This window comes from Scyliorhinus canicula, chromosome 10 (genome assembly GCF_902713615.1).
Source record: "Scyliorhinus canicula chromosome 10, sScyCan1.1, whole genome shotgun sequence".
In the NCBI taxonomy this organism is placed as follows: domain Eukaryota; kingdom Metazoa; phylum Chordata; class Chondrichthyes; order Carcharhiniformes; family Scyliorhinidae; genus Scyliorhinus; species Scyliorhinus canicula.
In genome coordinates, this window is record NC_052155.1 from 77,618,671 (window position 1) to 77,631,890 (window position 13,220).

General features: G+C 47.1%; 1 protein-coding gene across 1 annotated transcript in view; it reads left to right on the forward strand.

The window, feature by feature from the left end:
- The first annotated feature begins 5,323 nt into the window (after positions 1 to 5,323).
- The window catches only part of LOC119972468 (N-acetyltransferase ESCO1-like), a 51,478-nt gene continuing 43,581 nt past the window's right edge, over positions 5,324 to 13,220 (forward strand). Inside the window, exons 1-2 of the mRNA XM_038809209.1 lie at positions 5,324 to 5,527; positions 10,493 to 13,058. Of these exons, the coding sequence (XP_038665137.1) occupies positions 5,421 to 5,527; positions 10,493 to 13,058 (2,673 nt within the window). The 5' untranslated portion in view covers positions 5,324 to 5,420. The remainder of the gene's footprint in view (positions 5,528 to 10,492; positions 13,059 to 13,220) is intronic.

The window sequence follows — 13,220 nt, forward strand, 5'->3', positions numbered from 1 at the left end:
GTGTCGGCCTGGGTGGCTGCCATGAGCGGCACCACTCCCTGCTCCTGGACGTGGTTTGACTCCTCTAACTGCGTCTACAGCTGCTGGAAGACAGCCCTCATCCCGTCATTGTGTTCTTGGGTTTCAAAATGCATTGGCTGTCCAGGTGGGTCGAGTAAATCCAGGAACCCGGGAAACATCTGGGAGCCAGCTGGATGCTGGGCCTGGGCTGTCCTCCGACCGTCCAGCCCCTCGGCTGCTCTGACCTCCACCTGCTGTACCGGCTCAGCTGTGTGGTGCACACCAGACCGTGACCCAGGAGCCTCATCACTTAATTGCCCAACTGAGGTGAGTGTCTCTGTGTTGGTGGATGGTGTGGGAGACAGCAGTGCCACAAGCTCTAGGTCCTCGTCCGTCATAAAACCAGCAGTGTCCTCGTCCCAGTCATATCCGAGCGCAGGCTGCACGCGGCCCATGTCTGGTTCTCCCCCAGGTGAATCTGTTGACTGTGTCACCGTCCTGTGTGCGTCCTGCTCTTGAGTCCCCGATTTGAAGGATGGCACTCCTGGCTGACCTCCTGCCACCCTCTGGCATGTGGCTCTGGGTGCGGTGGTGGTGGCGGATGTTCGGCTGTGTGTGGCAGCAGACGGCCCTGGACGTTCATCAGCACGCCCTAGGGAACAGAATAATACGGGGTTAGTTAGACACGCTCGGCCGGGCGTAGGATGGTCCAGTGGGTAGAGAGTGAGGGGACAGAGGATGGGGGGTCCAGTGGGCAGAGTGTGAGGGGACAGAGGATGGGGGGTCCAGTGGGAAGAGAGTGAGGGGACAGAGGATGGTGGGGGTCCAGTGGGCAGAGTGTGAGGGGACAGAGGATGGGGGGGTCCAGTGGGTAGAGTGTGAGGGGACAGAGGATGGGGGGGTCCAGTGGGCAGAGTGTGAGGGGACAGAGGATGGGCTGGGGAGGGGGGTTGTCATGCAGGGTTGTCTCACTTGGTTCTGCACCTCCAACCTCGCATTGTGCGACCTCCCGGTTGGCAGATCCCCCAGCAAGGTCCAGTGCCCTCTGTTCGAACACGGTCAGGGGGTGCAGAATGGGTGAACCCCCTCTGGTCCTGTTCCGCTCCCGGTTGTTGTGAGCAGTATTGTCCTGTTGCGGGGGCATAGATAGATCATCACAATTCGGCAGGTATCATCAGGGCGTTCAGATATTGGCACAGGTTGGGGGGAAAGTTGCAGCTAAACCATGGCATCTCTCCAGGGGGTCGCAGCGCTCATGTGGGTCTGTGGCAACTTTGTTAACCACCCTCCACTCACTCTCGCCCCCCGTCCCCCTCGTGCCCGGTGGGGAGGTGGGTGATGAGGGACATGGGGGGGGGATTGTTGCGACCCGGGGGCACCCTCTTGGCACTAACCCTGGCAGCCCTGGTGAGGTCATGGAGCTTCTTCCGGCACTGCTCCCCAGACCGAGGGTTCTGCCCCACAGCACTCACTGCCGTGCCCACCTCATGCCAGGCCCGTCGCACAACGCTGGAAGGGTGGCGATGCCCTCGTCTTGAGCAGATGATGCCCCTCCGTTGCTCCACCACATCGAGGAGGGTCTCGAGGTCAGTCTCACCAAACCTCGGGGCGGCCCTCCGTGGCTCCGACATTTTCCCCCCCTCCCTTGTTGTCGTCGCTCGTGCCCTTTTACAACGCGGAGCAGCGTCATTCAGGCGTCGCGGGCTTCAAACGTCATCCCCCACGTGTTTCCCGTGGCCCAGCTCCTAGCCCATTTCTGGGGCCAGAATCGATCGGTAACGGTGCCGTTTTGCGCCGTTGTGAAACTCGGCCGAGTTCACGACGGCCTTCCCAATGCTGCGCGGCATCGGAGAATCCCGCCCATTGAGTGGATTTCCCACTTCAATGTCCCCTTTGCCTTCATTTCTCTCCTAATTTAGTTCTACATCTCTCCTATAATCTTCCACAAACCAGATTGGTGGCGATCAGTGGCACATTTTAAGGCCGCAGATATGGTATGTGTTGTCCTGTTTAAGGCAGCAGACATCTCTTGTATGGACATGGTCATGACCTGCATGCACTCATTTTGACAGCCATACATGAATCTATATGGAAACAGGCTCTCTCTTTCATGGTAGACATTCCTGCAATCCCTTTCACTACCAATCCACTAATAATCGATTTGGACTCTTCCAACCTATATTATTGTATGACATCTGTCACACCTGGCTAAGTTGCTGATCAGCCTCTAGAATTCTTGTTGATTTCCATCCGTGCATTGTTCCTTTAAATACGGCTGAAATTGTGTCATATGGGTATTCATCATTCCGAGTGAGAGGCATAAAACGCAGAAGTCAAAATTAATTGCTTCAATTCAATTGCAATCATAGATTCTAAGTTTTGATGTCATAATCTCAACACATTTAGCACTGGCTCAGAAGCCGCCTGTAGGTCAATGCTTATGCTGTACCCTTTCTTTGATTCTATCATATCAGGGTCTGTATTTTTGGAGGTAAATCTCTCAAATTCACTGCTCTGGGCAAGGCAGTGAAGTAGGCAGTGTAATTGAAAAAGTTTCTCATAGTTGTCTGGAATTTCCCGTCCCTAGCATTTAACATTTTAGCACCTATTGATGCACCCGGTCACACCCAGTTAGCACCTCCTGCTTCACCCTCTCTCACCCAGTTAGCACCTCCTGCTGCACCCTCTCTCACCCAGTTAGCACCTCCTGCTGCACCCTGCCACACCCAGTTAGCACCTCCTGCTGCACCCTGTCACACCCAGTTAACACCTCCTGCTTCACCCTCTCTCACCCAGTTAGCACCTCCTGCTGCACCCTGCCACACCCAGTTAGCACCTCCTGCTTCACCCTCTCTCACCCAGTTAGCACCTCCTGCTTCACCCCCTCTCACCCAGTTAGCACCGCCTGCTGAACCCTGTCACACCCAGTTAGCACCTCCTGCTGCACCCTGCCACACCCAGTTAGCACCTCCTGCTTCACCCTCTCTCACCCAGTTAGCACCTCCTGCTTCACCCTCTCTCACCCAGTCAGAACCTCCTGCTGCACCCTCTCTCACCCAGTTAACACATCCTGCTGCACCCTCTCTCACCCAGTTAGCACCTCCTGCTTCACCCTCTCTCACCCAGTTAGCACCTCCTGCTGCACCCTGCCACACCCAGTTAGCACCTCCTGCTTCACCCTCTCTCACCCAGTTAGCACCTCCTGCTTCACCCTCTCTCACCCAGTTAGCACCTCCTGCTGCACCCTCTCTCACCCAGTTAGCACCTCCTGCTGCACCCTGCCACACCCAGTTAGCACCGCCTGCTGATCCCTGTCACACCCAGTTAGCACCTCCTGCTGCACCCTGCCACACCCAGTTAGCACCTCCTGCTTCACCCTCTCTCATCCAGTTAGCACCTCTTGCTGCACCCTCTCTCACCCAGTTAGCACCTCCTGCTTCACCCTGCCACACCCAGTTAGCACCTCCTGCTTCACCCTCTCTCACCCAGTTAGCACCTCCTGCTTCACCCTCTCTCACCCAGTTAGCACCTCCTGCTGCACCAGGCCACACCCAGTTAGCACCTCCTGCTTCACCCTCTCTCACCCAGTTAGCACCTCCTGCTTCACCCTGCCACACCCAGTTAGCACCTCCTGCTGCACCCTCTCTCACCCAGTTAGCACCTCCTGCTTCACCCTCTCTCACCCAGTTAGCACCTCCTGCTGCACCCTCTCTCACCCAGTTAGCACCTCCTGCTTCACCCCCTCTCACCCAGTTAGCACCTCCTGCTTCACCCTCTCTCACCCAGTTAGCACCTCCTGCTGCACCCTCTCTCACCCAGTTAGCACCTCCTGCTGCACCCTGCCACACCCAGTTAGCACCTCCTGCTTCACCCTCTCTCACCCAGTTTGCACCTCCTGCTGCACCCTGCCACACCCAGTTAGCACCTTCTGCTGCACCCTGTCACACCCAGTCAGCACCTCCTGCTGCACCCTGTCACAACCAGTTAGCACCTCCTGCTGCACCCTGTCACACCCAGTTAGCATCTCGTGCTGCTCCCTCTCTCACCCAGTTAGCACCTCTTGCTGCACCCTGCCACACCCAGTTAGCACCTCCTGCTGCACCCTCTCTCACCCAGTTAGCACCTCCTGCTTCACCCTCTCTCACCCAGTTAGCACCTCCTGCTTCACCCTGTCACACCCAGTTAGCACCTCCTGCTTCACCCTCTCTCACCCAGTTAGCACCTCCTGCTGCGCCCTGTCACACCCAGTTAGCACCTCCTGCTGCACCCTGTCACACCCAGTTAGCACCTCCTGCTTCACCCTCTCTCACCCAGTTAGCACCTCCTGCTTCACCCTCTCTCACCCAGTTACCACCTCTTGCTGCACCCTGCCACACCCAGTTAGCACCTCCTGCTTCACCCTCTCTCACCCAGTTAGCACCTCCTGCTGCACCCTCTCTCACCCAGTTAGCATCTCCTGTTGCACCCTCTCACCCAGTTAGCACCTCCTGCTGCACCCTGTCACACCCAGTTAGCACCTCCTGCTGCACCCTCTCTCACCCAGTTAGCACCTCTTGCTGCACCCTGCCACACCCAGTTAGCACCTCCTGCTGCACCCTCTCTCACCCAGTTAGCACCTCTTGCTGCACCCTGTCACACCCAGTTAGCACCTCCTGCTTCACCCTCTCTCACCCAGTTAGCACCTCCTGCTTCACCCTCTCTCACCCAGTTACCACCTCTTGCTGCACCCTGCCACACCCAGTTAGCACCTCCTGCTTCACCCTCTCTCACCCAGTTAGCACCTCCTGCTGCACCCTCTCTCACCCAGTTAGCATCTCCTGTTGCACCCTCTCACCCAGTTAGCACCTCCTGCTGCACCCTGTCACACCCAGTTAGCACCTCCTGCTGCACCCTTTCTCACCCAGTTAGCACCTCTTGCTCCACCCTCTCTCACCCAGTTAGCACCTCTTGCTGCACCCTCTCTCACCCAGTTGGGCACCTCCTGCTGCACCCTGTCACACCCAGTTAGCACCTCCTGCTGCACCCTGTCACACCCAGTTAGCACGTCCTGCTGCACCAGGCCACACCCAGTTAGCACCTCCTGATGCACCCTGTCACACCCAGTTAGCACCTCCTGCTGCACCCTGCCACACCCAGTTAGCACCTCCTGCTGCACCCTGTCACACCCAGTTAGCAGCTCCTGCTGCACCCTGTCACACCCAGTTAGCATCTCCTGCTGCACCAGGCCACACCCAGTTAGCACCTCCTGCTGCCACGTGCTGCAGATCGGCTCCCGTCACGTGGCCGAGAGCCGCCTGCCCAGTGCGCAGGCGGGTGGCGCATGCGTAGCGCCGAGCCAACAGCAGGCGTCATGTCTCCGGCCCGGAGCTGGAGGCCGCGGTCCCGGTGTCAGGCCCTGCGGGCAGGGATGTGACAAGCTGATGCTGAGGGAGAAACCCAGTTATCGTTTGGACGCCGTGTGTGCAGTTTTTCTTGTTATCATCCGGAAAATGGCAGCGCAGAAACGGAAGGCGACTGCTGAGCCAGGGTGAGTGACCGGCAAGAGCATCGTATCGGGTGGCCCGGGAACAAAGCAAGAGCCCAGGCTCCGACCTGGGCCGAGGGGAGCGCTCGGTGTTTGCACCATCCCGACCGGTCAGAAGCAGGGCCTCTGCTCCACGGCAGCCGGTGTTGCTGCGGATTGGCGGCGGCTCTGATTTCCCAGCCGGTGAGAGGCTGCGAACCGGCACCGCCATGTTGCGGTCAATTTCCGCTTCCGTCCTCACTATCCAACCCACAACAGCACCTTTCTGTTAACTTGGCATTCCCATTTATAATTCATCGCACCGAATGGTGTGAGCAAGACTTATTTAGAACCCAGAACATATTTATTCTTCCCATTGCACGACTTATTTTTGGGGTGTTTGCGGATGAAAGGAGTGGATGCCACAAATATTGTTAAAATCCCCTGTGTTGAAATGTTCTATGCATATCTCTCAGCACAACGAGAGTTTGTGAAGCACTGGCGTCCAGACTGCCCGAGAGGAAGGTGGCTGACACTATTCTTTTAACTGATTTAAACTTGTGTCCCAATCACGGCTTAAAGGACAAGGAATTGCACCTCAAAGTTCCTGTTTACAGGTGGGATAAAGAACCATGGGTGGATACAGTATTGGTTTAAGAAACCATGAGCGGCTATAGAGAATCATAACATGATCACAACACAGAACCAGTCCATATGCCAACTCTGCAAAGGCAGTTCAGCTGGGCCCACTCCAACCAGATGCCCTATGATTTTGAACACCTCTATGAAATCTCTTTTCAGCCTTCTCCTTTTGGAGAACAGTTTCAGCCACTCCCATGTATCTATGTGGTAAGAACAGAGCGTTGGAGATTCTCAGATCTCGGAGCATCTGTGAAGAGAAACAGAAAAAGGTTGGAAATACTCAGTCCTGGAAGTATCTGGAGAGAGAAACAGTTAATGTTTTGTGTCAAATATGACTTCAGAACTAATTGTGAATATATATATATAATATATTATAAATATACGTGTGTACATATAGCCCAAGGTGCCGCATTCACTGATGCACTGCAGTCATATGCTGAATAACATTGTATCAGTTTGTTCATCCACCAGTCATACATGTGCAGGAAATACACTTGATGAAGATCCAGCATTTAATAATCTTAATTGTCATAAGTAGGCTTACAGTAACACTGCAATGAATTTACTGAAAAAAGCCCTAGTCGCCACATTCCAGCGCCTGTCTGGGTACACATAGGGAGGATTCGGAATGTCCAAATTACCTAACAAGCACATCTTTCGGGACTTGTGGGAGGAAGCTGGAGCACCCGGAGGAAACCCACGTACACATGGGAAGAATGTGCAGACTCCGCACAGACAGTGACAGGGAATCGAACCTGAGACCCTGGCACTGTGAAGTGACAGTGCTAACAACTGTGCTACCATGCCGAATCATTTTGAGTCTAAAGTGTGATTTCTAATAGGAGGAGGCAGAAGTCATAACACTATGTAACTGAAGTGTCTCATCCCTGGACCCGTTGTAAATATTTTTTGCTACTCATGCCAACACACCTGAAGTGTGGTGGATTTAACACTCGAGGCACAATCAGTAATTTTAGTAAAGGTCCCCCATAAATTCCTTACTTTTGTACTCTATCCCATTACTTATAAAGCCCAAGATCCCGTTTACCTAATTAACCTGTTTCTCAATCTGCCCTGCCACCTATGAGCCTTGCTCCTGCACCCACTTAGAATTGTATCTTTTATTTCATACCACCTTTCCTTGTTCTTTCTACCAAAATGTGTCACTTCAAACTTTTTGCATTAAATTTCATCTGTCTGCTCGTTTCCACCAACCGATCTACGTCCTCATACTTCCAAGTTCTGTATATCAAATTCTATCCTGCAGATTTTGAAATTGTGTTCTTAAATGCCCAAGTTTAAATTGTTAACGTGGATCAAGACAAGTGGCAGTTCCACTACCTGATACTTGAGGCATGCCACTATATAATAATAATCTTTATTGTCACAAGTAGGCTTACATTAACACTGCAATGAAGTTACTGTGAAAAGCCCCAAGTTGCCACATTCCGGCGCCTGTTCGGGTACACAGAGGGAGAATTCAGAATGTCCAAATTACCTAACAGCATGTCTTTCGGGACTTTTGGGACCCCAATCCGAAAAACAACAATTCACTGTTACGTTCTATCCAACTATTCTTGCTGCCACTGCCTTTTCTGATCCATGATCCATTACCTGCCCTTTATCAAATGCCTTTGGGGGGGGCCCAACACACCTTATTAACCCCCTCTATTGCCGTATCAAATACGTTTCTAAAAGCTTTCCCACCACTGAGGTTGAATTGGCTGGCCTGTATTTAGCCTGGATATACCTATGTACCATATTTTTGAACGAGAGTGTAAATTTGCAATTCTCCAGTACTCTGTCACTGCCCCAAAATCTGTGGAGAATTGGAAGACTATGGCCAGTGCCCCTGCAATTTTCAACCTCACTTGCCTCAGCATCCTCAGATGTAATAGACCGTATCAACTTTCAGTGTAGCCGGCGTTTTTAAATCTTTGCGTTCGATTTTGCCTGTCCAATGTCGCCACAATATCCTTGTTCACTGACTTTGACGGCATCTGCTTTCTTGGTAAAGATGGATGCAAAGTACTCATTTAGTACTTCAGCAATGCACTCTGCCTCCATGCATAAATCCTTTTTTTGGTTCCTTATTGGCCTCATTTGTCCTTTTACCATCTTTTTATTATTTACAGGCCTGTAAGAGAATTTGGATTCCCTTTTATTTTAGCTCTGTTTCTTCTACTAATGGTTATATTTGTGATTGATATTTAGTTGTGGAAAATATGCATGTTTGAATGCCAAGCATAGAATTCCCTTCGGTGTAGAAGGAGGCTATTCAGCTCATCGAGTCTGCACCAGCCTTCTGAAAGAGCACCCCACTTAAGCCCACGCCTCCACCCAAGCCCGTAACCCTATCTAACCTTTTGGACACGTAAGGGCGATTTAGCATGGCCAATCCACCTAACCTGCACATCTTTGGACTGTGGGAGGAAACCAAGCACCCGGAGGAAACCCACGCAGACACTGAGCGAAAGCGTAAATCACACAGAACGTCACCCGAGGCCAGAATTGAACCCGGGTCCCTGGAGCTGTGAGGCAACTGCTACCGTGCCACCCATAACAACAATATAGGTGTGCAAGTGGTACTTGTAGCCTGCTTGTCCACAAAGATTTGACTGAAATGGCTGGCTGCCAATTTGAGTGCGGTCATTAAAACTGGAGTTAAAAGTTAAAATAGCTCTTTTCATTTATTACAATTTGGATGATATAGTATGCTAACTTGAGACGGTGAGTAACTTCAAAAGATTTCAAAATAATTTACTGTGCATTGCTAGTGTGAGATCATGCCTTGGCTTTCAGTGCCAAACTTCTGAATTCTGTGACGTTAAACTAAACGTTGGCATAGTATCAAATTTGCACCAATGTTTGTACAATTTGTGCATTATAACCAGGTTTTTTTATCATAGCAAATAAGGTGCACAATTCATGTTTTTTAATATATTGCAATATAGTTGAAGATTTTGTTAAACTTTAAACTAAGAAATTATTTCATTATTGTTACGAACCTGTTGAGACTGAACTTTTAAAAAGAAATGAATTTCCCAAATAACTATGGAAATAACCAAAAGACAAGATGTCACATTAAGTCTTTACTGCAGCAGACAAACTAAAATCAACATAGCATAAACATTTTTTTTAATAAAGATTTTATTGAGGTATTTATAGTTTTATAACAACAACAGAAGAAACAGTGTACATATAAATATGGTGCAAAAGCCATCATCCTCCCTCACAGGTCCCACCTTTTCTAAACATGGCACAAACATTGATTAACTAATGCACCGAATTTTGAAAAAAGGGCACTTTTGCATTAACTAATTGATGCAATTGGGATACATTTTAGAACTCCTTTGTGTGCACTATATCTCTGATAGACACGTAGTAGTGTTACAAGAACAAGACCAGTGTTACTCTCAGCTCTCAAGCAGGGTCACTTTTATCCCAGGTGCATTGGTCACAACTTCAAGTGCCCTTCAAAGGTCATTCCACTCAACCCAAGTCTTCCAGATCCTACTCCACCAGTGGCGACTTTTTGTTCCTTAAATCTCCCAAGTTCATTTGGTCGTGTCACCTTCCTTTCAATTAGAAAACTGATTTTGCAAGCCTCCAGCTTCTCCATAGGAGTAGCTGCTTTCTCTATCTTTTCCACTTGTCTCACAAAGCAACTGTCCCTTTACTATGAGTTATTATGTCTCACAAAGCAACTGTCGCTTTACTGTGAGTTATCACGTGTTTTCAATAAGTTTCTGTTTGATTTTCACCTCATGGCAACCAGACCACATGGGTATTTCCCTGAGCTGGGGTTCTTCTGGAATTTTACCTCGAGTTAAAGGAGAAATTTTAAGACTTAACTAACTCTCTTGTTAAATCCAATGTTCATAAAATTGACTTGCTTTTGAGAGCAATTCAAAAATCTTTAGTTCAATTCTCTAAGTTCGTCCACTTCTAGATGTCTTGTATTTGTAGTGAATCCTCCACATGCTGTTTTTGTTCTTAATTACACCATTGTAAGCAACTGCATTTCCATGAAAAATTACAAAGAAGCAGAAGTGTTGATAGCAAGTAACAAGCTTATGTTCTCTGCAAGTAAATTCAAAGGGAGGAGTTAAAAATACATTTCTGCGCTCCCTCCCTCTTCCTTCTCCAACACCATCCCCACAGATCCCCCAAAATGTATTGTAACAGTCTGATTATGGAAGATGGTTACCTCCGGAGTCCTAAGTAACTGTTCTCTACTATTTTGTTTCCCATAATTGAATATACTGCTCAGTTTTATTTTTCACTAGCATGAATTAAGTAATTGAAAATACCACTGACAAATATTCATCATAATTTATCTAATAGGTCTTCCCAGCAGCAACGTGGCTCAGCAAGAGGTGGACTTTCAACCAAAAAACAATGTTTGGAGAAAAAGACAACAACACCTCAAAGAGGGTTCACAAAGCAGTCATCCACTCAGTCACATTGGGCGTCCACTAAAAAAGAAGCATTGAAATTGACTCGAGGAACTGTAAAAGCAAACAGATCATCAGCAAAAAAAACTGCAAAGCTCAAGGGGAAAGGCACAAAGATGATCATTAAAAAAAATGAAAGAGTGGCTCCTTTGAAGAAAAAATCTAAGAAACCTTTACTTAAAAAAGGTGCATTATTGAAGTCTTCCCAGCAGAAGAAAACTGTAGTTTCTTCAATATCAAAGAGGAGATCTTGCAAAGTGCTGCCTGAAAGGAAAACCACAAAAAAGCAAAAGAGCTCCAAAACCGTATGCAAACTAATGCCAGTGAAGGTTACACAGAAGTTAATCCAGAGTAATGGAACTTCACAGTCAAGACTTGCACAAAAAAATCTTCGTATTTCCAAAGAGGTCACCTTTAAAAAACTTATTTTAAAAATGTCCCCAAAAGCTTGTTCTCAGAAAAAAGTTCCTCTAAAGGCAAGTAAATCAACTAAAACAAAATCACTTCAGGTTGTTGGAAATTCTGTAAGAGCTACAACAAACAAATCACATTCAAGTAAGAAAAATGTGAGCGTGCAACCGAAGTCTACCATGAATGTATCCAAAATGAAACCTACAAAGAAAGATGTAAAGCCTTTGCCAGTAACTGCAAGGACCTATAAGAAGCAGACTGGCAAAAAAACAGTTAAATCTGTGACATGCAAGAGTAATCGTACTAAACAATTGACCTCGCATAAAGCTATGAAAACTGTGGTAAATAATGTTTCTTCTAAAAAAGTTTCTGTGAAGATACAAACTAACACAAAATCAGTAAAGAAGCTGCAACAAAAAAAGACACTGAGGTTAAAATCATCACTACATCACCTTACAGGTAAGGATAATCTTGAGACTAATGCTGTGAGACCTCAAACTAGATCTGGTCAAAAGCATGTAAAAGAAAATATTCAACATGTAGTAGCATCCAAGTTAAGATCCATGACTAAGAAAATGCTGAATCAAAGACCGACTAGGTCATCTCAGAGACTCAACCTGAACCCTTTATCAACAAAATCATCCTCTTCCACGGACAGCAAGCCCAGTGCATTTGCCACTCCAAGGAAACTGAGAAAAAGGACACTAAGTGATTTATGTTCCAAAACTGCTGAAAATAGTTTGCCTATGCAAAAACGAATTAAAGTAGAAAGTAATCTTGGAAGAACTAAGCAGGCAAAAGTTATAAAAACTCCAAAAGTGAAGACTTCCAAAGCTTCAAGAACAAAAGTGGATGGTAAATTTGGGAGGAAAGCTTCAGCAGCAAAGGTTACAACTCCCAAAGAAAATAAGTCAAATATTGTAGAGACAAAAGCATGTATTGCACACAAAAGAAAAACTGATCTGGAGAAAGTGGAAAATACTCCTATTGATAAAACGTTAACAGTTTCAGGAGCTCCTCAAGCAAAATCTAAATCCAGTAAGACAGTTCCACAAGCCCATTCCAAAACAAAAATTGGAAGAGGTGCTTCTCATGCAATATTGCAAAATGTAAAAAAATTGGAAGGTAAGGATCAGAAACTGGTCACTGCAAAAAAATACAATATCAAAGCAAAAGGAAAAAGTGAAGTGAAATCATCTACTGGAAAGAAACAAACTAAAACTCTGAATAATGCTCCACAAAATAAGAAAAAGTTAAATAATTCTGTGAAAGAACACCAGCAAGGTTCAAAACAATCTCGAGAAACTATTCGTAAAGGTAATAATGCAATTTCTAATCCAAAAACAGCTATGGCGATACCATGTCTGCAAACTGGTGATAATGCCAAGTGTAAGCGTCAAAGTATTCTTGAGCTGTGTGAAGAAATTGCAGAAGAGATAGCTTCTGACACTCTTGATCTTTCAGTGAAAAAGGAACCTGCAAAGGTAGAAGATGAAAATATCCAAAAAGAACCAGAAGCCATAATGCCTGAAGATATTGTGAAAACAAAACGGGCAAAGCCAATTTATTCCAGTCTAAACAGATTCCAGTTTTCGGGACAAAAATGTGTAAAACGTAAACCAATTGAACGTAATAAATATGTAACTGCAAGATATAATTTACAAAAGGGGGGTAATAGTTGGACTAGAATTAGGCAAATTAAAACTGATCAAAAAAAGCTAACTGCCATCAATTCCACCCACAAGTTTAGAAATTTGCAGGTTAGGCAAGCAGTTTCACAAGTAGTTCAAACTATTAGGAAGGTAGAGAAAACAAAGCTGCCAAATGGGGTGCCTGTACAGACCAAAGAAGAAAATATCGTCACACATGCGCAACAAAAATCGAAAACTGTTGCTTCTCAAATGGAAGCTGGAAAAGCCACCAATAACGATCAAAAGCCATCTGAAAACAGTACACCTGAAGAAATAAAACTAGTTAAATTATTTGACAGCAAAGAGGATGAGGCAGAGATGCCAAAAATGGAAACTGAATCTGAAGCTGATGAGGTATTTTTGTATTTCAGTTAAATACATATTTTTTTGATGTGGTATGGCAAAGCTTATGAATACAAACATACAGATTAATTAAAGCACAGAAATCTATTAGGCCAAGTGTCTGTTACATCTTCCAGATGAGCATTAGTTCTATTTTCTCCTTCAGCCACTGAT